Source organism: Daphnia pulex, chromosome 7, assembly GCF_021134715.1.
Source record: "Daphnia pulex isolate KAP4 chromosome 7, ASM2113471v1".
NCBI lineage: Eukaryota > Metazoa > Arthropoda > Branchiopoda > Diplostraca > Daphniidae > Daphnia > Daphnia pulex.
In genome coordinates, this window is record NC_060023.1 from 9580011 (window position 1) to 9601678 (window position 21668).

General features: G+C 41.5%; 4 protein-coding genes across 8 annotated transcripts; all 4 read right to left on the reverse strand.

The window, feature by feature from the left end:
• Window positions 1–53: 53 nt before the first annotated feature.
• On the reverse strand, window positions 54–2656 carry LOC124198106 (adenosine 3'-phospho 5'-phosphosulfate transporter 1-like). 2 transcript variants are annotated; one of them, XM_046593780.1, is made up of 10 exons: window positions 2428–2656; window positions 2212–2363; window positions 1956–2155; window positions 1686–1899; window positions 1401–1623; window positions 1174–1324; window positions 933–1028; window positions 710–828; window positions 515–640; window positions 54–449 (listed from the first exon to the last, which is right to left on the reverse strand). In XM_046593780.1, the coding sequence occupies exons 2-10, from the start codon at window positions 2238–2240 to the stop codon at window positions 282–284; spliced, it is 1326 nt and encodes a 441-aa protein (XP_046449736.1). In that variant the 5' UTR covers window positions 2241–2363; window positions 2428–2656; the 3' UTR covers window positions 54–281. The 2 variants fall into 2 exon arrangements, with proteins under 2 accessions (XP_046449736.1, XP_046449735.1); XM_046593779.1 differs by having other exon boundaries at window positions 2212–2655.
• An 8260-nt stretch (window positions 2657–10916) lies between these two features.
• Window positions 10917–12910, reverse strand: LOC124198105 (protein C12orf4-like). Its single transcript, XM_046593778.1, has 5 exons — window positions 12707–12910; window positions 11851–12642; window positions 11685–11792; window positions 11398–11619; window positions 10917–11298 (listed from the first exon to the last, which is right to left on the reverse strand). The coding sequence occupies exons 1-5, from the start codon at window positions 12794–12796 to the stop codon at window positions 11110–11112; spliced, it is 1401 nt and encodes a 466-aa protein (XP_046449734.1). The 5' UTR covers window positions 12797–12910; the 3' UTR covers window positions 10917–11109.
• On the reverse strand, window positions 12902–16469 carry LOC124198103 (histone acetyltransferase KAT7-like). Of its 2 annotated transcripts, none has more exons than XM_046593775.1 (10): window positions 16347–16469; window positions 15623–16110; window positions 15390–15559; window positions 15019–15312; window positions 14818–14955; window positions 14495–14757; window positions 14207–14433; window positions 13670–13863; window positions 13518–13604; window positions 12902–13447 (listed from the first exon to the last, which is right to left on the reverse strand). In XM_046593775.1, the coding sequence occupies exons 1-10, from the start codon at window positions 16368–16370 to the stop codon at window positions 13077–13079; spliced, it is 2256 nt and encodes a 751-aa protein (XP_046449731.1). In that variant the 5' UTR covers window positions 16371–16469; the 3' UTR covers window positions 12902–13076. The 2 variants fall into 2 exon arrangements, with proteins under 2 accessions (XP_046449731.1, XP_046449730.1); XM_046593774.1 differs by having other exon boundaries at window positions 13670–13887.
• Window positions 16470–17621: 1152 nt separating this feature from the next.
• Window positions 17622–21656, reverse strand: LOC124198101 (probable 2-oxoglutarate dehydrogenase E1 component DHKTD1, mitochondrial). Of its 3 annotated transcripts, none has more exons than XM_046593773.1 (16): window positions 21430–21656; window positions 21227–21341; window positions 20740–21164; window positions 20578–20673; window positions 20370–20517; window positions 20228–20310; window positions 19881–20163; window positions 19717–19818; window positions 19485–19644; window positions 19204–19423; window positions 18989–19131; window positions 18880–18928; window positions 18749–18814; window positions 18628–18669; window positions 18415–18566; window positions 17622–18348 (listed from the first exon to the last, which is right to left on the reverse strand). In XM_046593773.1, the coding sequence occupies exons 1-16, from the start codon at window positions 21578–21580 to the stop codon at window positions 17797–17799; spliced, it is 2787 nt and encodes a 928-aa protein (XP_046449729.1). In that variant the 5' UTR covers window positions 21581–21656; the 3' UTR covers window positions 17622–17796. The 3 variants fall into 3 exon arrangements, with proteins under 3 accessions (XP_046449729.1, XP_046449728.1, XP_046449727.1); XM_046593772.1 differs by having other exon boundaries at window positions 19204–19420; window positions 21227–21353; window positions 21430–21655; XM_046593771.1 differs by having other exon boundaries at window positions 21227–21353; window positions 21430–21655.
• Between the last annotated feature and the right edge of the window lie 12 nt (window positions 21657–21668).

Sequence of the window (21668 nt, forward strand, 5' to 3'; positions counted from 1 at the left end):
GGAAATAATTGCATGCGGGATTCAAATTGGAATACACTCTTTGACATTCATAATTTTCATAGTCAAAATCATGTCTGTATTGACACAACCTTCCCTCTAAAATAAACCACATATCAAATATACAAAAACTTGTGCTTTTGGTCAGTAAATTGCACCAGAGACAATAACCGTTTTTAAATATAAAGAGTATCAAGCAGTTATTATGTTTTTTAAACGTGCCGTAAGCACCGAATAATTTAAGGATCCGAATAGATATGGTAGATTTGTCATGTTGAAAATGCTCAAACTTTGCTAGTAGAGGCATCCGTTGCATCTAACTTGCGTTTCTTGTGTTGCTGTGCGTAATAGATGCGTAGGAAGATGGCAAGGAAGACGATGAATACACCCAAAATGCCCATCTCCGAGAGATGATGCTTGTAGAGAAGACACGACAGTAAAATTGATAATCCCTGAACAGGAAAAATTGAACGAAATATAGCTTGAAATTGCGCACAAAAATTAATTAACTAAATACCTGTCTGACAGTCATGATAATTGTGAACACAACAGGTCCAAATTTTGATATTGTAGCAAAAATGAAAAGTTGTCCCAAAGCCGAACTTATGGCTGTTAGTAGACAATCCATGATAAAAATCGGATGCTGTAGTAATTGATGACTAGTTAGTTGGCCGAAATACGATTAGTAAAATATTATGCATTTTTAATATACCCTTGCAGCAAAAGATAACGAATAAAAAAATCCCCCTTGCTGGATGAGAGAGGCGGAAGTAAATAGGCACGACATTAAGTTGACACCGCACATCATTTGAATTGAACTCGGTTTGTGTTCTGTCACATTACAAAATTACGAAACAGTTTATGGATTAGTCCACGTAAACGAAAACATTAAGAGAATGTCAAAGGGAACGTAAATGTTGAAGAGTGTGGTTTACCTTTGAATAAGGCACTCTGCCAGTTGGCAGTAAAACTATCAAATATCAAATAGCCGCAAAGGAGTAGAGCACCGCTCGCAGTTGTAACGTTATTTCCTGGAAATATGAATGCGAAAGGATCATTATCCCGTGGAAGCTCTCAAGGACAAACAGCGGGTGAGAAAAGGAAATGGTCTCGTCAATAAAACGATCTAGAAAATGCGCTGTATTTTTCGCCATCTTTAGCATATATAAAGCCTACCTTTTTTATCACCGCCAGATCCCAATAAAAAGGCAGTCATTCCAACCGATATTAGCACAGCAGTTGCATACTCGTAATTTTTGTACTGTGCTCGCGATACTAATTTCCCCATCAGCATAACTGGAATGACCTTGGCACTTTTAGCCAGAACCTAAAAGATTGTCAAATTGAGCCTGAATAAGATCCTTGAATGCATTCAATCGGTAAATTGAACATGACTGTAATACCTGGGTTGGAAAACTAACAAATTTTAAGGCCTCATACTGGCACCAAGAACTGAGGGTATTGGAGACTGAGCAGAAACTGTACTTGTACAGTGGAGTACGGTGAATATTTTGGTGGGTCAACAGCAAATATATACCAGAGAAGAGAAAGGCCAATATGCGATTGACAAACACAAGAAACTGTGAGTCAGTAAATCTCTCAGTTTTATCACCATCAGCATACTCCCTATTGTATAATATAAATAATCATCAGTATGAATAAAAATAACAATTAAAAACACATCCTACCTTGTCATGATCTTTTCCTGAAGAATTCCCCATAACAAATAAGAAACTTGCAAACCAACACAACAATAACACAGTGAGATTGCTTTTTTATATAAAGATTTAGATTCCGAATTTGATGGCCTTACAGTTCCAGAAACACTGCCATCTGTTTCCGCAACAATTTCTGAAGTGGTTCCTGTCAATATAAGACGTAAGAGTCTCCACTGACAGCCTCCTGCAGAAAAACAAGAGTAGAAAAGCGGAATTTTCAAAATTCAGTTTTATACTCACCAAGTGTGTGTAAGTTGTGCCTTTGAGATAGGTGGATGAGGACGTAACAGGGCAAGAAAACTGTGGCATAACCAAGAATGGTGAAGATGAACCTGAGGATCCACGATGCATCACCATTCTCATCAATGATAATCCTTACAGCATGGCTGATAATCAAAGAAAAGAGCCATGTGGCTAATCCAGTGGCTATAACAATCACACTAAAAAGGGAAAGTTATTGATGAATGAAAACAGTTGGAAATCTAATATGAATTACAAGAGAGTAGCTCCTGGACATTTCTGCATGTCGACTGATGGCCTCAAAAGGCTGGCAATCAGTTCGTCGTCAGTTTGAAAAAATTGACGACGTGGCTAAACGTCACAGTGCATTTGGTACGAAAGAATGCACTGCTTCATATTTAGCCCTCCCTATGAGTCAGATGGTCAGTATTTAGTCTTCAAGTTCTGCTGGCAAAACAAGAAGCGGGATAACCTTCAGCTGAATCAAATTACAAGGGATGCGTCGCCGTTCATAGATTAGAACCATGACATTTTCGGTTTTTTAATTAGCAGTTCGATATCGGCATGAAAATTGATATCGGGTTGAATGGTCTGGTATTTTCTTTGCCATGCGTGGACGCCATCTGCTGACCGATGTTGGACTTGTGCAATGCAGGTAATTTGTCCGTGACACAAGCAACACAAAACTTTTTTTTTTATCTGGAGAAGACTGAAATCAAATCAAAGCCGAGTGGTTTTTTATGTAAACTTGGTGGAGGAACCCAAGCCGCCTTCTCCAGGAAAGAAAAGTTCAGCAGCGGCGTCCGACAAGAAAACGCCGACTGTGCAATTTAATCGGGGAATGTGTGCGGTAGAGAAGTTGAACGAACAGTCGATTGCTTTACTGCGCGAGGGTGTTCATTGTCTTCTTTATTCTTAGCCGACGACGAAAAACTTCTTATCTACACAAAACCGAGAGAGAGAGGAGGATTGACGCATCGTCTTTGTGCTAGAGTCCAGTGTACCGGAATTAATTATTCCCTCCCCATCGAGAGATTTGTTCGGCGCAACGGGTTGCACAACCGAAGCCGGTTTTCTCTTACTCGATCGGATTCCATCACGATGACTTGTTTCCAAGCGATTTTTCTTTCTTTTTTTAGCGTGGGTGAATAACACGTTAAGAGGCCGATTCAAAAAGAAACACACGAGTTTATTGGTACGAAAAATTCATACATAATCCATGACAACATGATTACATTGATGAAACAACGCAATAACAAAAGAGAGAAAAAGATGGATGCAGAATGCACTTTCGCATCAATTGCACTCCAGCAGGTGCCGGGAATATGATTTCCAGAAAGGAAACGTTCACGTACGATTGACCAGAGCACCTGATGAAGTACAATGAACAACAGGTGCTTCTCTTTTCTCTCTTGGGCGTTGTCGATGTCAAATTAAGAAATGGCACACGCACACAATGGGGGAATTTTCACTTTTGAGCGAATCGGGAAAAAACAAAAATCTCGAGTTACGTAATCCACCAGACGAGGCCGAAAAAATATAAAAATAAATAGTTGCAACATCGTCAGATTAAAGGTGATATGGCATTTACTGACATCCTGGATCGATGACGGGTATAAATGAGGCCAATAGAGACGGTCGGGAATTCACATAACGAAAAATTGAGGGGGAGGGAGAGAATGGATGTCGGCGGCGGCGGCAGCACCAGTAAAATGGAGATCGTTCCGAGCCACTCCGCGCGCTACTTCAGGTACCTGACTCGCAATTATTAACACAGCCGGAAGCACCTGTCGCAGCACGGGGAGTGGCCAGTAATATTGTGAAATGGTTGTCGTCGTATTCTCGAAGAAGAATTAAAAACAATTTGAAGTCACTAAAACAATTTCAATTCACTAAAACTTAAAAGCCATAATGTTTAACTTAATGCGATAACCTAAAAGTATTAAGACACACTAGGAATGAGAGAGAAGGGGGGAGAAGCGAGTGTTAACGGGAGAACAGCCGGATGAAGACTGGTTGGTGAATCTGCGGCGGCTCATGGCTATGGCTAGCCCTCCCCTCACCAACCGGCTCCCCAAGGGGGAAAAAGTGGGCGGGTTTTTAGCCGGTGTGGGAAGCTCCTCCTTTCTCTCGGACCCACACACCCCGTCTGCTGTCTGGCTTTTTATTTTCCATCCGCCAACCCACACACACACACGCACAGAAAACGGTTTTCTGTGGAAATCACTGGAATGTCGGCGAGGCGGAATGACGTCACAACGTCAGGGCCGACCTTCTTTCCCTTATGTGATCTAATCAACGACAGCAGCAGCAGCATTCCTGGAAAAGGATCAACCACCACCAGGTGTTTGCATTGTTGCAGACATTTCGACATTTGCGGTTGCAAACTTTTCCTTCTGGTTGAAATGAATCCCAAGGCTGGTCGGAAATAATTTAGAATTTTCTGGAATGGAAAGAGAGACACACAACACCCCCAGTCATGTAGAAAGTTAGTGAATCACACACTCACGTATACACACGATGGTGAAATCTTGTCAGCTGTTGACCTATCGGACTCGATTGCTCAGCCGCTGGTGACTCAACAATTTTGGCCGCCTGCTTCTCCACCCCACACATACACAAATTTGTCACTCCCTCACAATGACGTCACTAGGGGGGGGGGACTGTGTGGGCTGTTCCACCTTAAATAGATATCGAAGGTGGGTTGCTGCTGTACACCAAATCGCCATCTTATTCAAAAATATCGTGGCCCCTCCACGTGATAAAAGTCTGTTACCCTCCCACCCGTTTCCGTTCCACCTGCCCTCCAGTTCTTCTCCCCTTGGCAGCCATCGTGAAACTTGAAACCATCTTCTTCTCGATCACGGACGCTCTCTAACTTTCCCCCTGCTGCTGCTGCTGTAAAACCACTTAAAAAATTTCCTTCTTGACTTTCAAAGAGACGAAAAAACCTTTAGGTTATCGAACCGGTTTCCCACACACGGTTTGGTTTTATTTCTGCTAGAAATAAAATGTGAAGTGAAGGGATTCTAGAAAATTAAAAACTTTTAAGTGAAACGTCGAAAAAATTAAACATATCTCGGAAATTGTGTTTTTTCTGGAACGGAGGTCGTTCCATGAATGACGGGACGACCGGCACGTGTGGTTGCTACCTTCATCCATTGGCCGTCGTCGTCCTTGGGGGCATCGGCAGGCCGGTTTGTTTCCATTTCAAGGTCGTTACAAGACGTCGTTGACGTGAGAGGGGGGGATGTTTCTTATTTTTTCTCGGCCCAGGTCATCGACTTTTCTCTTATTTTTAGATCCTCCACCCACTTCATCGCGCATAACTTTTAGCCGCAATATTCTACGCTTTCTAACAAGTCATCCTCAACTAAAATAAAAATGACAGAAATTATTATTTCGATCCGTAAATGGCGAAGGCATTGATGAAAAAACGAACGGCGAGTTGGGGGCGGAGCTACACAGATTGACGCAAGGCTGTCAAGTCGTCGGCCCCAAAAAAGAAAGAGAGACTCACCCGGAAGCTTTTTGGTTGGGCTGGCATTTCCGCACCGGAACATTCCTTTCTGTTGTGTCTCTTTCCCAGTTCAAAAACACACGACCTTCCCAGGATCTAGATTTTGATGGAGAAAGAAAAGGAAGGTGGAACGACGACAAATAGTTACGAAAAAAGGCAACTTCCAAGAAAAATACTGTGTGGGAAACGAGCCAGCGGTTGTCTGCATTTTCCCCCTGCTCGATGGTGACCCTCACTGTCGACTGCTAGAGGCGCTAGTAGTCGGCCATTTTTCCCCCCTCTTTTTAGTAGGGGTTGGAAAGGGGACGAACAAAGGGGCCATCCCAAAAAAGTTTTCCCTGGGTTTAGTTCCAACCAACAACCCTGTGCGCCAGCGCGTCCCCACCCCCCTTTTTTGTACCCATCCTCCATCCAAAAGTCGTTGAACCTATTGCCCGAGTCATGATCTTCAATTCATTTCCGCATTAACTTGAAACATTAATTTCGTTGCCTCATGCAACCAAATGAAAAACTTTCTGAGCAAAAACTGTCAATTTCCACCGCAACTATTTTTGGCACTACCAACAGTACTTTCCAACTCGAATAGAAACCAGACACCAACTTACTCTATTAAAGTTTTAAGTTAGTAAGAAAACAGCCAGAAATAATATATAATACCTGATGCAGTTACTAGCAGCTGCTTGTTCTTTTTTTTCCTCCAGGAACGGAAACTACGACCGCCATTCGGCAGAGAGATTATAATACTAAAATGTCCAAGACTGCACCCCTCTTGCGTGCGTCTCTGTCTGGTTTTCAGACCCTTCTGTCTGGGTTCTCTGCTTCTCCTGGGCAGACACACACACACACAGGGTCGTTAAAAGAGAAAAAGGAAGGGGAATGAGAAGGCAAAAAAGGAAGGGGAATTACCCCCAGTAGTGTGTGTGTGTGTGTGTGTCTACCCTTCAGGCTGCTGCTGCAGCAGCCTTCGGAAAACCCAGACATCGTCCCCCCCCCTTGGATTTCCTCTCGGGTATACTAAGAGTCGAGCAAAATTCGCAGCGGCCGCTATATAGTTTCTATACATTAATTGGTGCGTCGTTAAAACATCCGGTCAACCCGATGCAAATCATAATATATATACCTTTTTCGGCTTTTTATTTTGTTGTTGTTTCCCAGCCAACGGGTTTCAGTTCAACATATTTTCGTGGAGGGGGACCATAGCCTAAAGCCCTGAGAATCATAAAAACCGTTGGGTTTAAACCTAGTGGGATCGAAAGGGAACCGACGTTCGTGTATAATGAGGAACCAACAGCAGGATAGGATGGAAACACCTTCAGAAACGTCAGCCAGCAGACTATGAAATTACATCTATTACCAAAAAGAATGGACCTTGGTCCTTGTTGTATGTGTTTGGTGTTGGATTCCTCGAAGCTTCGAACGGAACCGCAGAAACCACTTGGAAAGAACGGGGTCCAGACTACGAAACAAACTGAATATAGTATATAGAAAGTCCAAGAATTTTTTTTTATTTTTACCATTTTCTTTCAACCCCAGAAAAGTTTCGAATGATTGACCGCAAATTCTCTCTCCCTCCCCCCTTCGAAACGACCGAAGGGTATATAGAAAATGTCGGTCGGTCGAGAGAGAGATGGATCACTCGGATAATAATTATCTCTCACACAGCAACGGAAACTGCCCAATTTTCACATGGTCTAATATACTCTCTTATTATAAAAATATCCACCCAAAAATGGCCAAGATAGTATACGCGGATATCGCCAATCACAAACAACGTGATCTGTCTCTTTCTAGACCCCCCCGAAAAAATAAGAACCCGGTTTGGGTTGGTTGAACACGAGCAAGAAGTTCCGGTTACCAAACATTTTTTTCCAGGAGAATTGCGATCGGAATTTTTTCTCGGTTCACTCGACCTTGTGTCCTGCTTCCTTTAATCGTAAAATCAAATATTATATACCTTTAGATTTGATCATGTATAGGGGGTAGATAATATAATGAATACAACATGGAGCTAGTCATTTCAAGTCAGAAGAGAGAAAGTTTGGAGGGGGGCGAGTCTCACGTGAAATGATGGAAGATGTCTGGATCTGCTGGCCAGAGGCGGGTCAAGAGTTCATGTACCATCGAAGGACAAGGATATGGTAAGTTCAAGAAACATACTGGCTCTCATTGTTTGGGGGGGAAAGTACAACAACAACAACAACCAACCAACCAACCAAGGCTATTGACCTGACCTACCTTGCACATCTTGATAGTAAGTGAATCTTCCCAAAGGCCGCTGTCTACCAAGAACGACATTGGAAATCAACTCAACGGAATAGCGAACTTTGTGCCGGATGACATTTGCTTCAAAGTTCACTTTTCCAAATCCGTCTGCTGCATTCCAAGAGACGGCCAGAAATCTATAGACTCTGGGTGTGACACATTTCTGTTTGTGTGTGAGACAGAAAAAGGGGGGAAGAAGAAGAACTTTTTCCTTCTTACCAGTCAGAGCCCTAGCAACAGTGGCGGACCAATCAGCCGACAGTCCTGTTATTATGCTTCTTTTTCACCCCCTCACGAAGACCTCGAGAGTTGATGGCTGACAAGACGAGTAGGGGAAAAAGCTTTTTGCTCCTCTCGGTATGTGGAAAGAGATGCTCTTTTGTTCCACCCTCACAGAAAAAAGAAGAAGGTTTTTCGGTGTGTGTGTGTGCCAGAGGGTGTTGGAGCTTAAGAGGATTCTTTTGACTAGCTGCTACTCGACAGTGTATATATATACAGCTAATTCCACCCCTATTTTCAATGACAAAATATAGTATACCCAAACACACAAAGGTGATGAAGTACATCCAAACCAGACTTCATCACCTTTTAATTGTCGTTGGGAAACTACTAGAAAAATCATTGCAACCACATCAGTGTACAGCGCGGTATGTCTGGAAACGGTTCGGAGTCCAGACAGCAACAGCAGACGGTTGGTCGTGAAATGTTAACTCGGTAACAAAACATGCAAGTATTTGATGGCTCCAAAAACAAACAGCAATGAATAGAGAGAAAATTCAACAGCATAGCCAAGGAAAGCAGTTTTTTGATTCATGGAAAATATAATACACATACGTGGTGGCGGCCATGTTGGCTTTTTTCGGAGAAAATCGATTGGCCGGTAGAGTAGCTCAAAGAATTTCTGTTTCCCTTGAATCAACAAAGTTTCTCTCCAATAAAATAAAAGTAATGCAAATAAAAAATGAGAAATCTCTTTTTTATCACGAGTCTTGTTGATGAGTGGCCGCCATATCCTACACTTTGGCAACAATGCAATTTCGTTCGTCGTAAAAGAAAATTGTGTAATAGACAAATTATGACTTCACCGAAAAAATGGCTTTGAATGTAGGGAGCTCCTGTGTGATCTCGACAGAAATGAAATCTAATCGCAACCAAATGCTATTTCGGCATCGGTGCGGAACACGACCCAGGAGAATTGAGCTCAATCAGCTAAACGATGGGAATGCAACGAACGTCAACAAACAGCAGCAGCATTCACAGAAAATAAAATGATTTTTTAAAAATTGAAAAAAATTAAAGATGGCGGGGAAAAAAGTCAACGCCCTCCAGATACACGTGTGATGGCTTCAATAAATTTTAAAAAAAGAATTTACTTCCACCTTCAAGGCTGTTGGGTTTTTTCTTTCTAGAAAAATAAAAGTTGAATGAAAAATATCCAATTGAATCGTCTGCTGGGGGGGAGTGTCTGGTTCAACAGATTTATCCGATATCGCAGAATTTGATTCGACAGCTGACGTAATTTTCAGGGTTTTGTGTCTGCGGTTGAATAGAATTTTGAGGTTTCTCTCTGTCGTCCACCGATTGGCCATCATCAAACATTTTGCTAGTGACAAAAAAGTCTGGCCAATAAAACTTTGGGGTCAGACGAGAGTATGTAGAAAAGAAACTCTTTATGGGTGTGGTTGCCGATGGAGCTATTGCGTGCGCTTTGAATTCATCGGCCATGTAGAGCGTCGCGACGCCTGCAAAAATCCCAGACAGCGCCCCCTCTCGTTTCATTTTTCGCTCGCCAAAGTGGAACACACATCTGCCATTGGGAGACATCAAAGTATACCAATCAGACTCTTCTCTAGCTCTCTTTGTCGGACATGCTCCCAAAATAAGAACGCCAGTTATATTTTGTTTGTGTCATATCGTCGGCGGCAGAGTTCTTCCTGTTTGCCGCAGAACCCCCAAGTCCGTGGATGTTGTATCGATCGGTCGCTTTCGTCGACGACGTCAGTAACCTCTAGACGGGCACAGTCACGTGATCGATACACGAAGGAACACTTTTACAGCCGAGCGCTGGGGCTTTTCGGCCTTGACGAGCGTTGAGGCGGTTCCAACTCGGCATTCCCGTTTCTTTTCTTTTCTTTTTTTCCAGACGATGGACGCCGACGACGAGGTATAGAAGAAGAAGAAAAAAAGAATATCTTTTCGTTATTTTATCTTGGACCATGAAGAAGAGCCAGACGCATTTTTTTCCCGGTCAAGGTCGGATCAATGACGCTCGGTGCTATCAATTCACGCATCGTCCCGAATGGAAAAAAGAGAAAAAATTTGTGTAGCGCATAAAAAGAGATGGAGGGGGGAGATCAGACAAAAGAACTATAAGAAGACTTGTCGGGTTAACTTTCCCCCCTCTTCTACCCCAACGGACCCCTAACATTCAAAGGGTCAGGCTCCTATTTATGATTGAGAGGGGGGAGAGACTCCTGACGTAAAACCGTTGCTGTATTTATTTAAAAAAGAAATAGAAAAAAAACCCTACAAAAGTGTGTAGGACTGTAACTAGGACCCCTAATGCTCCTCCTCTATGTCTGGCAACCGTCTAGACAGTCCCTCTACTGTTCCATCCGCGCTATACGTACTAGAAATAACACAGGCGACTCGGAGCAATTTGACAAAAAAGCTCTTTTTTTCTTCCTATTTTGGCTCGTTTCCAAAGTCATGCTTTTCCTACCACCATGGAGGAAAAGCAGGAACTCTACTACCCTTCTGGCTGCTCCTATTCTATATTTGACGTCGTAGCCCAGGACGTGTTATTTGCACATTTGTTTTTTTTTTTTCGCACGCAGACGCCATTAATGCCGAAAAGTAGGCCATCGAATAATACGCAATCTCATTGAACAATGAAAACTTTACAACTTATATAACAGAAATCATACATTCGTGATCCTTTTGGCCCCGAGTATGGAATTTCGTTTCAAGTTCTCTCAAAAGTTTTCAGTTGTCTTCGTTGCAATGTGTTACGCGACAAGCCCATATTTTAACTGTAGAACAAAAAAGCAAAAGGTATATACACACTCTCTCACCTGTAATCGGATCAGCTGCTCAAGGTCCTCCCCCCTTCTAAACTAAAGGGATTTCTCTGCCCCCATGTTCCGTAATTATTTCTATTCCTCCAAGGAAAGCCAAAGCACAGGGCGCTGAAACTTTATTACGGCATAACTCGATAGAGCCCTCTATGATACAATTTTCAATAGAGATATTGATCGCTTGCATATACACAGGAAATGCAATTCGGCTTCATTTGGGTTGATGGAATAGGAGATAAGATATATATAGAGATAACCACCTTTTAGGAGCAAGATGGCCATTAATGCAGTTGACTCATCGAACCGCATCTGAACGCAGAACCAACGGATTTGAGACACGAAAGACACCAGGAAGCATAGCGGCTAAAGCGTGAAACACTTCGTCTGCAGCGTCACGAGGAAGCAGGAATTGCAGCGTTGGCGACGAACCGCTACCTCGGCTATCCACGCCAGCTCCGTATGAAGCCGTTTCCATCATGAAACCCTGTAAAAGCCCCAAGAATTATTTATTTATTTTTTTTTGACAAATGATGTGCGTTTTTGTTGTTGTGCTCTTTTATCCCCTTAATTATTCTAATACTACCTTGACGCATTTGAAGACAAGCTCAGCTCGACGTAAACACCACGGCACAGTCATTTCTTCGCTAAGCTCGTGAACTAGAAGCAAAGGAATTGTCAAGGTCGTGATATCGGAAACGACAGCTGTCCGCAGAATGTGACGAAGTCCCAAAAGAACCGGGTGACGTGAATTGATTTCGTTCGATCGAACGCTATCGTCAGAGACCAAATGGAAAACGACGTGCACCTAAAAATAGATTTCATATCAAGCTATATATATTTTTATTATTATTTTACAAATAAAAGAATTACCTGGGCCAGATTTGAGTGCCGGCTCACGTACATGTCACCTAGTCGAGGAGTTTTCGTTTTAGGTTGTCCACCGTTTGATTCCAATTCATTCATCCGGCGATTTGAAATCTAGATAATGAAATCATATTAAATACATACAAGAAAATATGTGATATAAGAATAGAACCTGTTGTCGCCATTTAAAAGCGTTGGTTGAGAAAGTGTTTCGAGCATTTTCAAGCTGTAAATCGGCCCGAGGAAAATGGAGTTCGGCCCCTCTGCGACAAATTCGAAGGAATTCTTTCTCCATTCCTGTGTAAGCTGACAACCGATCATCTACTAATAGAACCAGCCCACTCTGGTTACTCGAATAGAGCGAGAGTGCCATTTGAAGACGTTGTGGATCATTACGACTCGTCAACGGCAGCCTGCAGAGATCTAATACGTCAGCAGATATCAATCTCAAGTTGTGGCTTTGCTTCATTTGAGCCCCTAGTTGAATGGTAAAGCTCTCTTCTAATCGGAAAACGCTGGGAATATCGAGATTCTCGGGGTCAGATGCAACTTGTTCGAAATCGTCTTCAGGGCGTATTGGCAACTGCCCTCCAGTTTCAACAATTTCAGCCATACCAAGTAGCCATTCTCTGAAATGGATTTTTTGGGTTTCTTGAACATTTACGAGCCTGCTTTCCCACCCACTTTCAAAGATTTGCCTCTCTTCACAGTGACGAACTGAAATTTCATTGACTTCTACTTCCGTCAATTGATCAACCGCATAGCACAGTTCTTCAGTCTGTCTCTGAGTCAAATATTGCCATTCTCTCTCCTGCTCATCAACAAGATCTTGCATCTGAACAGAGAGTTCATACTCTTGGGTTAGAAGCGATTCAACTGCTGGTGACAGAAGAACTCTTTGATATACATCAGCCATGACTTCCTCATCTGAAACTTGCTCACTCGATGCATTGGCAAGAATTTCCTGAAAAACAAAAAGGGGGTGGCATTAGACAGATGAAGATGTCATTAGATTCAAACATACTCACATCTTTGAATGCTTGTTCGAGTTGTTTGGCAACTAATTCGGTGTCAATTATACTAGCTAGTGCTTGATTAATTACATCAGTGCCATCCATGACACACCGAAAATCTGTTAAATCGTTTAACAGTTCAGCAGGATTGTTCTCAGACTCGGTGTTTGTTGACAATTTTTCAGAGTGGACTAAAAATAGTGACGTGAATATTAACTACTGCCATCTATTGGTTGCGAAATAACGACCACTTTTATTTTTCAGGGGGGTTGGGGATGGGGAAAGTAACAGAGAACAGTAGCGCAAGATAAACGGGTGAGCGAAATATTATTATACGAACATAAACACGAATTTCAGCTAAATTGAAAAAAAAAAAAAATGTTTTTCATGGTGGCGTCTCTTGTGGCACAACAAAAGGTCGCCATCTTAAGTACTTTGAATCAGTGTGCCTCCACTCTGGCCCACGTCGCTTTGCTCTTTCCTGATACTCTTCAATAACGTCTCGTTTCTTCAAAACTATGTGCTTCCCTTTCCAATACTTCATCATGCCCAGTGCCTGCAACGTGCTGACAATGTCGTAAGCATTGATGGCCATCTCTTGGCTAAGGTCCTTGATGGAGATCTCTTTGCCCGGGTAGGAGCAGACATGTTCCAACAACACGTCCTTCCAATAGGATCGGTAAGAGATCAGACCCAAATCGGAGAGCGGCTTTTCAGGCGAACCAACTTTACCCTCCGTTCGCGTCAGCAAATAACCTGAATAAAATATATCAAATCCATATTTTAGGGTATCAATATTTCAAACGGTGTCTGCTGGTTCACTTACTGAAATCGATCAAGAGTCGACCGTAGCCTTGGCGTTGGTATGGAGGCAGTGTCATAATACACGAAACATTGTAATTGAGGAAAGAATCTGTACATCAACAAAGAATGGAGATTATTAAGACATCAAACTGATTAAAAGATTAAGATATTTACTTTTCTCTTTGCTGAAATATCCAACACTGTGACAGCCCTCCGAGTCGGCGACCGTCATAACATAGAAAAGAAAGGGTTCGACATCGTAGTAAAGAGTTTTGGTATCGAGGAAGCACTTGGCCAAGAGGCAGAGATTCTGGCAGTAGGTTTTCTTTTCTTGTCCGTCCACTTCCCAGACGCTGACCTTTTCTTTCCTGGAATTATATAGAAAAGGCGCCCTTGTCAGGCATAGCGTGTTAAAAATTAAATGCCAAAAAATCAGGGTTGGGATTGGTAAAAGAAGGGCTGATCTGTCGTTCGGTGTCGAAGCTAAAACTCCGTCCATCCGATTCGTGAGCCAGCATCGGAAGTCGCTGTTCTACTAAGGAAAAGTTTCAATCTCCAATGAATCTGAGATGGAGAAGATCCAGGGCGATTTGTCGTAGAATGGTGAGAGAAAGAGAGATATAAAAAGGTAGGAAAGGAATTCCAAGGAATAGGAAAGGAAAAATTGGCAAAACTAGATGTAACACAGTTAACGTAGATGTTCCGCTTTACCGATAAATCTCGTCACCAGGTGGATGTCTCCAGACACACTTGGCGGCATGCCGTCTCAACACGGTACGTGACCGCATATACACTAAACAAAACTCGCATAGGTAGAGTTTCGGTAGCCGGGCTAAATCGTCAGGATACGGGCTTTGATACCAAACTTCCATCTCGAACCTCCCCATCTCGATGAATCGTAAACCGCCCGCAGATGGTAAACTCTTCAGTTCATCCTCCTGTTATCAAAATTGGCGTAATTAGTCTTAGTTTTACATACGACAGACATGGGGTACTCACATATTTGGTGCTGGCTTCAGCCTGGGATGCCCGGAATAACGCCAGATCGTATTCTGAGGTGAGGCCGGTTAGGTTAGGTTCTCTTTCTCTCCACTTATCTTCTGCGTTTTCGTCCAGCTCGGCTGGTGCTGATGTATCGATTTCTTTTCGTTCAGATTTTTGAGCGCGTGCTTGGCGTACTTTTTGTTGTTCCTTTAACTGTTCACTTGTCGGGCCAGATGATCGCGGTGATCTTGGAGTTCGAACATGAAAATCTTGTCGATCTGGTGAATGGTAAGCGATTAATACATTTCTTTGCATTAAAAATGATTCAAAGTACTTACTTGTACTAATGGCGGACCAGTGGTTGATTTGAGATTCTGCGTTGAGACGTAGGGCAGCGCATTCAGACATGGTTAAATTGTGATAAGAGGGGCAGGCTTGCAAACTTAAGTGGCGGTCAGTTTTTCCATTTAAATGACCTATTCAATCAAAATAAATAATTTAAAAAATCCAAACTCTATCATTAATTACAAAAGCTTCACCTGAGGAATCGCAGCCAGCCATTGGGCACTTCTTCTCTTCTACTGACGGAGTGTTACAGCTCTCATGAGAAGACGGAGCGCTGCCACTGTAGCTGCTGATTTCTTTGGGTGTAAGTTTGCGATTGCCAATAGATGACGATTTTCCCTTTGCAGCAGCTGGTTTCCGTTTACCCGTTGCACTGCTCGATTTGTTACTGACTGGAACTTCGACTTCGGAATCCGAATCGGAAACTTTACCAATGACGTGCTTACTTTTTCTTATTCGGGCACTGGAAGATCTCGTTAATTTCCTCGCTGTACAATTGAAAAATCGTTATGTATCATGTAGAAGCGTTAAATAATAATTTAAAAATACACAAATAAAATTTTACCAGGTTGTTTTCCCTTTGTTTTAGTCTCTGCTTCACTTTCAGATGATTTCCTAGCTGCTGGTCTTGGTTGGACTCTTGCACGGGGACCTTTTGACTTGGGTTGGTTGACCTGATTCCCAGACTCTGTGTCTGTATCCGATGCTTCAGATGACTGCAACACTGCACTTTTCCTGGTAATTTTATAATGAGAATATCACAACTGCACAAAAACAACTACACATATGATATAATACTTGGGAATTGTTGGAACATCACTATCACTACTCATGCTGCTATTTTCAGGGCTGAAAATACTCCTCATCTTCTGCTGAAGTTTAGGACTTTTGTTGCTTGCTTCAGAAACGGTTGCACTTGAACTTGGTTGAGGTTGCTTTTTGACTGGTGTGCTGTTCTTAGCAGGGGGCTTTTTAACAGCTTTTGCAGGCACTGCAGCGGCTGCTGGTTTCTTTGATGGCTGGGGTGGCTTTGCCTTTGTCGGAGCATTATTTTGCTTTTTCTTGGGTTCTTCCTTCTTAACTGGAGTTTCTTTCTTGGGAGCAGAATCTGAACTGGAATTGGTGCTGGACACTCGTGTTCGGTTCACTTTTTTTTTATTGCACTGCTTTGGTGCCGAAGCTTGTGAACTTTCAGAATCTGAACTACTAGAATCACTTCCTGATGATGATGAAGATGAACTGCTATCACTGCTGCTACTGGAACTTGTGTCTTCTGAGCTGCTCACCTGTTTCATAAAAAAACAAATCATTAAAACGAAGAATAAACCGACAACAATAACGTAAAATGAAAGTTTTGGCACGAAATTATATTCGGCTAGTGGTTCCAAACAGGTTGTGTATTTTGCCGATTTTACAACGATTTGGATTTTTTAAATGCTTTCTTAAGAAAACTAATTACAAGAAAATTACACATCTATCACTTTCATACGCTAAATCATCTTAAATAACGTTATTTACGCACCTTTTTTTTAGGTTTGCTAGACATTTTGCCTTTTACTCCTCCAAAGTTTTTGACAGGGTTACTGCTCTATGTTTGAAGCTGCTCTAGTTTGTTTATTGACAACACATTTATCCGCCATTTTCAACTGCTGTTGTGTTTGTGTTGTGACCGGTTTGTCATGAATTTCAATGTCGGAGGCTTTAGCGAAAGCATTAAATATTCTTATCAGCAGTTTTGCAAACAAGATGCAGAAGGAAGAGAGTCCAATCGTCGATTGTTAGTGAAACTAAAGAAATTTGAAGCAAAATCATTTGATTTGGTAGCCCAAACTCAAGTTGCCCAACAGATGAGAAATCAATATGAAAGAACACTTATGCAACAGAATCCTGTTCTGTGGGCTCAAATTCAAAGAAACATTGCCATAGACATGACAGACTTTGAACTTGAACGTCCATTAACTGGTCACAGCGGCAGAAAACACACAAGAGAAATGGCAATGAACACTTCACATAACTCTTCAACTTCAGAGCAACATTCTTTGCATGAAGAAGGTGTTTGGCCTCATACCCCATCTCCTTTCCCTGAATTGGATGCCCAGCAGTTTGCAAGTGATCAGAGCACACACCTCAACATTCGTTCTTCTACACTTGCTGTGCCTCATTCTCAAGATACTTTAGAGAGTCTCAATAAAACTAGAGATAGCAAAGTTTCAAATAGTCATTCAGCACTTCAAAATGAATCATTGAGTCATCATCAAGGCCATATTCAGGATAAACATCCCCTGACGACTTCAGTTCCAGACTTTCAACAGCCAGCTCAAAATATTGTTGCATCTCCACAAGTGGATGATTTTATTCCACCAAGTAGTTCTACTCCCAATGTCATTGCAAAGCAAAGAAAATCTTATCCAAATCAACCTTCTATTGCTGTGTCAAATTTGGAATTATTAAAAGAAGAATCAATTGGAGTCCTTGAGAATAACTTGGAACAAGAAAAAGATGTCAAACTTACAACAACCATCGAACTCAAAACTCCTTTGAGCAGCGTAACGGAAATCCCGGCAGCAAATCCTATTACTACTTACGATGAATCTCAGAAAGGCAGCAACGACGAAGATTTCCGGAAGCTACAACCTATGGAAACAGTTATTAGTGATGAAGCCGCTCAACACGTTTCCCCACATCAATCACCACAAAAAATAAAGCCTTTCTGTTTAGATTCCGAGTCCGATGGTGCTGATGATCCCATATCTGGTCCGCTAAGTGGCAGAAATGTAGGCGACGACGATTCAGACTCTTTTTGGAATTGAGCAATTAACGTTTATTTATTTTCCTAATCCCCTTAATATCATTGTATGTAGTTAACTTCCGCAAATAAATTTTTAAAATATCAAGCACCAACTGTAAGCTTACATCATTAGTTAAAAAAGAAAAAGCGTAGCAATAATGTACTTTGAGAATGCAAAACAGGTTTAACTAGAAAAAATATCTTTCATTAAATTGGCAGCTTCGACTTTGTGAATGGCTGAAACCCCGACAGCAGGAGCTGCCAATACTGGGCGACCGGAGTAGCGTAAATTGATACCCACTACGTTACGGAAACGGGGCTCAACAAAATTCCAAGCTCCTCCATTACGGGGCTCTTCTTGACTCCAGATAAATTCTTTAGCGTTTGAATATTTGGTTACTAGTTTCTGGACCTCAAGAGCCGGAAAGGGACACAGTTCTTCCAAACGAATGATGGCCACGTCTTTCACCCCTTTTTCTTGGCGTTGCTGATTCAGTGCGTAGTAATGTTTGCCACTGACGAAGATTACTCGTCGGACATTGGCAGGAGATTCCAAATTGTCATCTAAGACCGATTTAAATGAAGTACCAGGAGCTAGATCTTGCAAGGATGAAACGGCTGCTGGGAAACGGAGAAGTAGTTTTGGGCCAGCGACGATGAGCGGTTTGCGATACGGACGAATAAGTTGTCGGCGAAGTAAGTGAAACATTTGGGCAGGTGTCGTAGGATTAACTACCTGGCTCACAGAATATCGGAAAAGTTTAGTAGCGTGGTAAATGTTTCATTCACAAAATGAATATACCTGCATATTGATGTCGTCACAGTCAGCAACATCTTCTCGACTATCTGTCAGTTGCAAAAAACGTTCGATTCTACATGTAGAATGCTCAGGTCCAGCACCATCAAACCCATGGGGCAATATCATCACTAGTCCACTTTGGAGCTGCCATTTAGCTATCAAGATTCATCATTATTTTTACATGCAAATAAATACGTTGGAAATTCAATAATTTACTCTCTCCAGATGTCACAAACGTATCGATGATAATTTGAGCTCCTACGTTCGGAAAAATTAGATATTTCGGGAGTTGAAGAGTATATTTAAAATAATAATAATTAAAAAAATTAATACAGACCATTGAAAAAATCTCCGAACTGAGCCTCCCAAATGCACAAGGCGTCCGGACGACCAATGCTATTACCTTAAGAAGTAAACAACCAAAAATTAACAAATGATTTTTCTCCAAATCTGTACGCGTAGAAATACCATATTCGAATGCCAATACGGCTTCTTCCGATAAAATGCTGTTTGCAACCTACCAAAATGACATAGGATGATGTTGACCATACATTTAACATTGAACGTTGTCACGTACCTCCAGATGACCCTGAGTGCCATCTGTACTAAGGTCGTTCATAGGAATATAAATTTCGTTCGATTGCTGGTCTACTAGCATGCAATGACGCTGAGAGAACGTTCCACGGCCAACATCCTGCCCACTAATTCGACAGTCGTATCCTGTCATTAAAAGAAGCATTTATTTTTAAAATATATTTCACAAACATTTTAACGAATATTTAACAAAAGAACCTTGATAAAGCAGAGAAGCAATCGCCAAGGATTCAGCAGTTGACCAGTCCAAGTTAGTTCCAGCCAAAAGTTTGTTGAGACGGGCGTCTACGTGACCTCTCTTCAAGGTCGGATGGAGCGAAAAATTACTAGGTATGTGAACAGATCTAGCCCCCACCCATCGTAAAACATCGAGATTTACACCAGTGTCCCAGGACGTCACGTCTCCAGTTGCCGTCTGCTGTACCAAACAAGAAATAAACGTAATCGCTTGTGTTTAAGTAACCATTAAATGAAACAACCTTGAGTGATTTCGACTGTTCTTCTCCCACTTGGCTATAGGTCGGTGTTGCTGAGGGGGAGTATGAATCGGCTTCTTTGAAGGCGAAACTCATTTGGTTCGAGTGATTGGTTAACAAGTTTTGGTTAGCTTCTTGATCCATGACTCCTTCCTCAACGAGTCTATACAATAGAAAATTCCATCATGGTTTAGTAATCTTAAACATACTTATCTTTGTCGCATTTTAATCATACTTTTGACAGTAGGCTTCGGGGATGGAGCAGCTGCGAGAATGAATAGCTGAATACATGACAGGGTTCGTGAACGTTGGCTCGTCCATTTCATTGTGACCCCATCTGCGATTAAAATATCATTTAGTTTAAAATCTTAAGAACAACAAATTGAATTTCGCACAAACCTTCTATAGCATAGCACATCAACGAAAATATCGCGTTGGAAAGTTTTCCTATAATTCCATGCCAATCGAGCGGCACGTACAACTGCTTCGGGATCACCTCCATTTACATGAATAACCGGCACTCCAATAGATTTAGCGACATCACTGCAATAACGAGATGAACGACCACGATCGGCAGGTGTGGTGTATCCAACTTGATTGTTGACAATTAAGTGTAAAGAGCCCCCGACATTGAAATGTGGAACTTGACTAAATGCGAGTGTTTCTTGCACAACTCCTTGACCTACAAAGAAAAAAAGATTGAGCAAAAGGATAAAAAAACATCGTTTAAAACAACAAGGGAAAACCTGAAACGGCAGCATCTCCATGTACCTGCAGACAAACCACACGATCACCCATATTTCCAGTACCATAGTCACCCTCTCGAATTCTGTTTCAAAGAAAATTAAAATTAAAAATTCATTCAAAAACCGAAATATTTATATTTACTTTTGTTGTTCAGCGCGAACTCTTCCAGCGGTAAAAGGATTCGCAGCCTCTAAATGAGACGGATTTGGAAGCATGGTTACAGATACAGTTTTCCCATCGAAATTTAATTTTGTGACACTTGTTAAGTGAGACAACACATCTCCGATTCCTAAAAATGAACAAATGCAATAAATATCAACTTTGTACTTCAATTTTTAAGAGATTTTACCCTTAGTTCCAGCTGGAAGTTCGTTTCGGCCTTTCATTTTGCTAAACATGAGTTCATATGGGCAATTTAACATTCCCGTTAGCAGATTTAATCGTCCTGTTTTAATGAAACACATTATGGAGTGAATGAGATAATACCAAATGTTTCTATTTTCAAACTTACCGCGATGAGCCATACACATAAACACATGATGCGCATCGAAAGATGCCGCCAATTTGAAAATTTCCCTGTAAAAAGGTATACAGCTCTCCGCGCCTTCACCACCATAACGTTTCACTGTTGGGAATTTAGCTCCAACAAAGTTATCGAAATTTTGAGAAAGTATCATTGCTTCTGCAATTTCCTTCTTGGTTACAGCGTCAACTTCTTGGGAATTTATAGCTTCATATTCATTGACTAGCCACTCTCTTTCTTCAATGGACTCTATATGCATAAATTCAATTCCTGTTGAACTACAATACAATTTTTCCAATTGATCCACAACATCAGAAGTTGAAGCATTTGTTTTCCAGCCATTAAGGATCCCATTAAGATTGTGATCAACATCAGGTAATCCATAGAATGATGGGCACAGTTCAGGTACATTTCTGGTAATTAAGATAACAATTTAAGATAATGACAATATTTTTGATTTCTTTGAATTGATTACTGTGCTTCATGCAAATTAAGTGGATCAATGGCTGCTTTTAAATGGCCATGTCTGCGGTATGCTTCAACTAATCTTAAAAGGTTAGGATTCTGATTTCGAGAAACAGATGTAAGGCTTTCATCAAATACTGAAAGGATACAAAGCGAAACGGTCAATACAAAAATGTAATTGGCAAATGTTGTAAATTGCAACAAATACTTTACCAGCATTGTTGGATGGAGGACTATGAATTTTGGGTTTAAAACCAAAAACTCCCTGCTTGCTATGATAATCTCGAAAAGAAGATATGGGGGAAAATAAGTGTTGAAAATATTTAAGATCTAGCAATCGCTTATAACTAATTAAATTCGACATTATTTTTCAATCGGACCGTGATTTACGTTTTTGTTTATAGATTTGTTCTGTCTGCTAAACATGGAATTCATTTACCGACTAAGTACTA

Coding starts and splice junctions, on each gene's coding strand:
- LOC124198106 (XM_046593780.1), bottom strand. CDS start 2,240: ATGCAGAAATGTCCAGGAGCTACTCTCTT. Junction 1,624..1,685: donor CAGGAAAAGATCATGACAAG/GTAGGATGTGTT, acceptor ATTATACAATAG/GGAGTATGCTGATGGTGATA. Junction 450..514: donor TTATCATGACTGTCAGACAG/GTATTTAGTTAA, acceptor TTTCCTGTTCAG/GGATTATCAATTTTACTGTC.
- LOC124198105 (XM_046593778.1), bottom strand. CDS start 12,796: ATGGATGGCACTGATGTAATTAATCAAGCACTAGCTAGTATAATTGAC. Junction 11,793..11,850: donor CTTTTAAATGGCGACAACAG/GTTCTATTCTTA, acceptor TTCATTATCTAG/ATTTCAAATCGCCGGATGAA. Junction 11,299..11,397: donor TTGTCTTCAAATGCGTCAAG/GTAGTATTAGAA, acceptor GGGCTTTTACAG/GGTTTCATGATGGAAACGGC.
- LOC124198103 (XM_046593774.1), bottom strand. CDS start 16,370: ATGTCTAGCAAACCTAAAAAAAAG. Junction 14,956..15,018: donor GGCTGGCTGCGATTCCTCAG/GTGAAGCTTTTG, acceptor TTGATTGAATAG/GTCATTTAAATGGAAAAACT. Junction 13,605..13,669: donor ATATTTCAGCAAAGAGAAAA/GTAAATATCTTA, acceptor GTTGATGTACAG/ATTCTTTCCTCAATTACAAT.
- LOC124198101 (XM_046593771.1), bottom strand. CDS start 21,580: ATGTCGAATTTAATTAGTTATAAGCGATTGCTAGATCTTAAATATTTT. Junction 21,165..21,226: donor CTTAATTTGCATGAAGCACA/GTAATCAATTCA, acceptor CTTAATTACCAG/AAATGTACCTGAACTGTGCC. Junction 19,132..19,203: donor TGCTTCTCTGCTTTATCAAG/GTTCTTTTGTTA, acceptor TTTTAATGACAG/GATACGACTGTCGAATTAGT.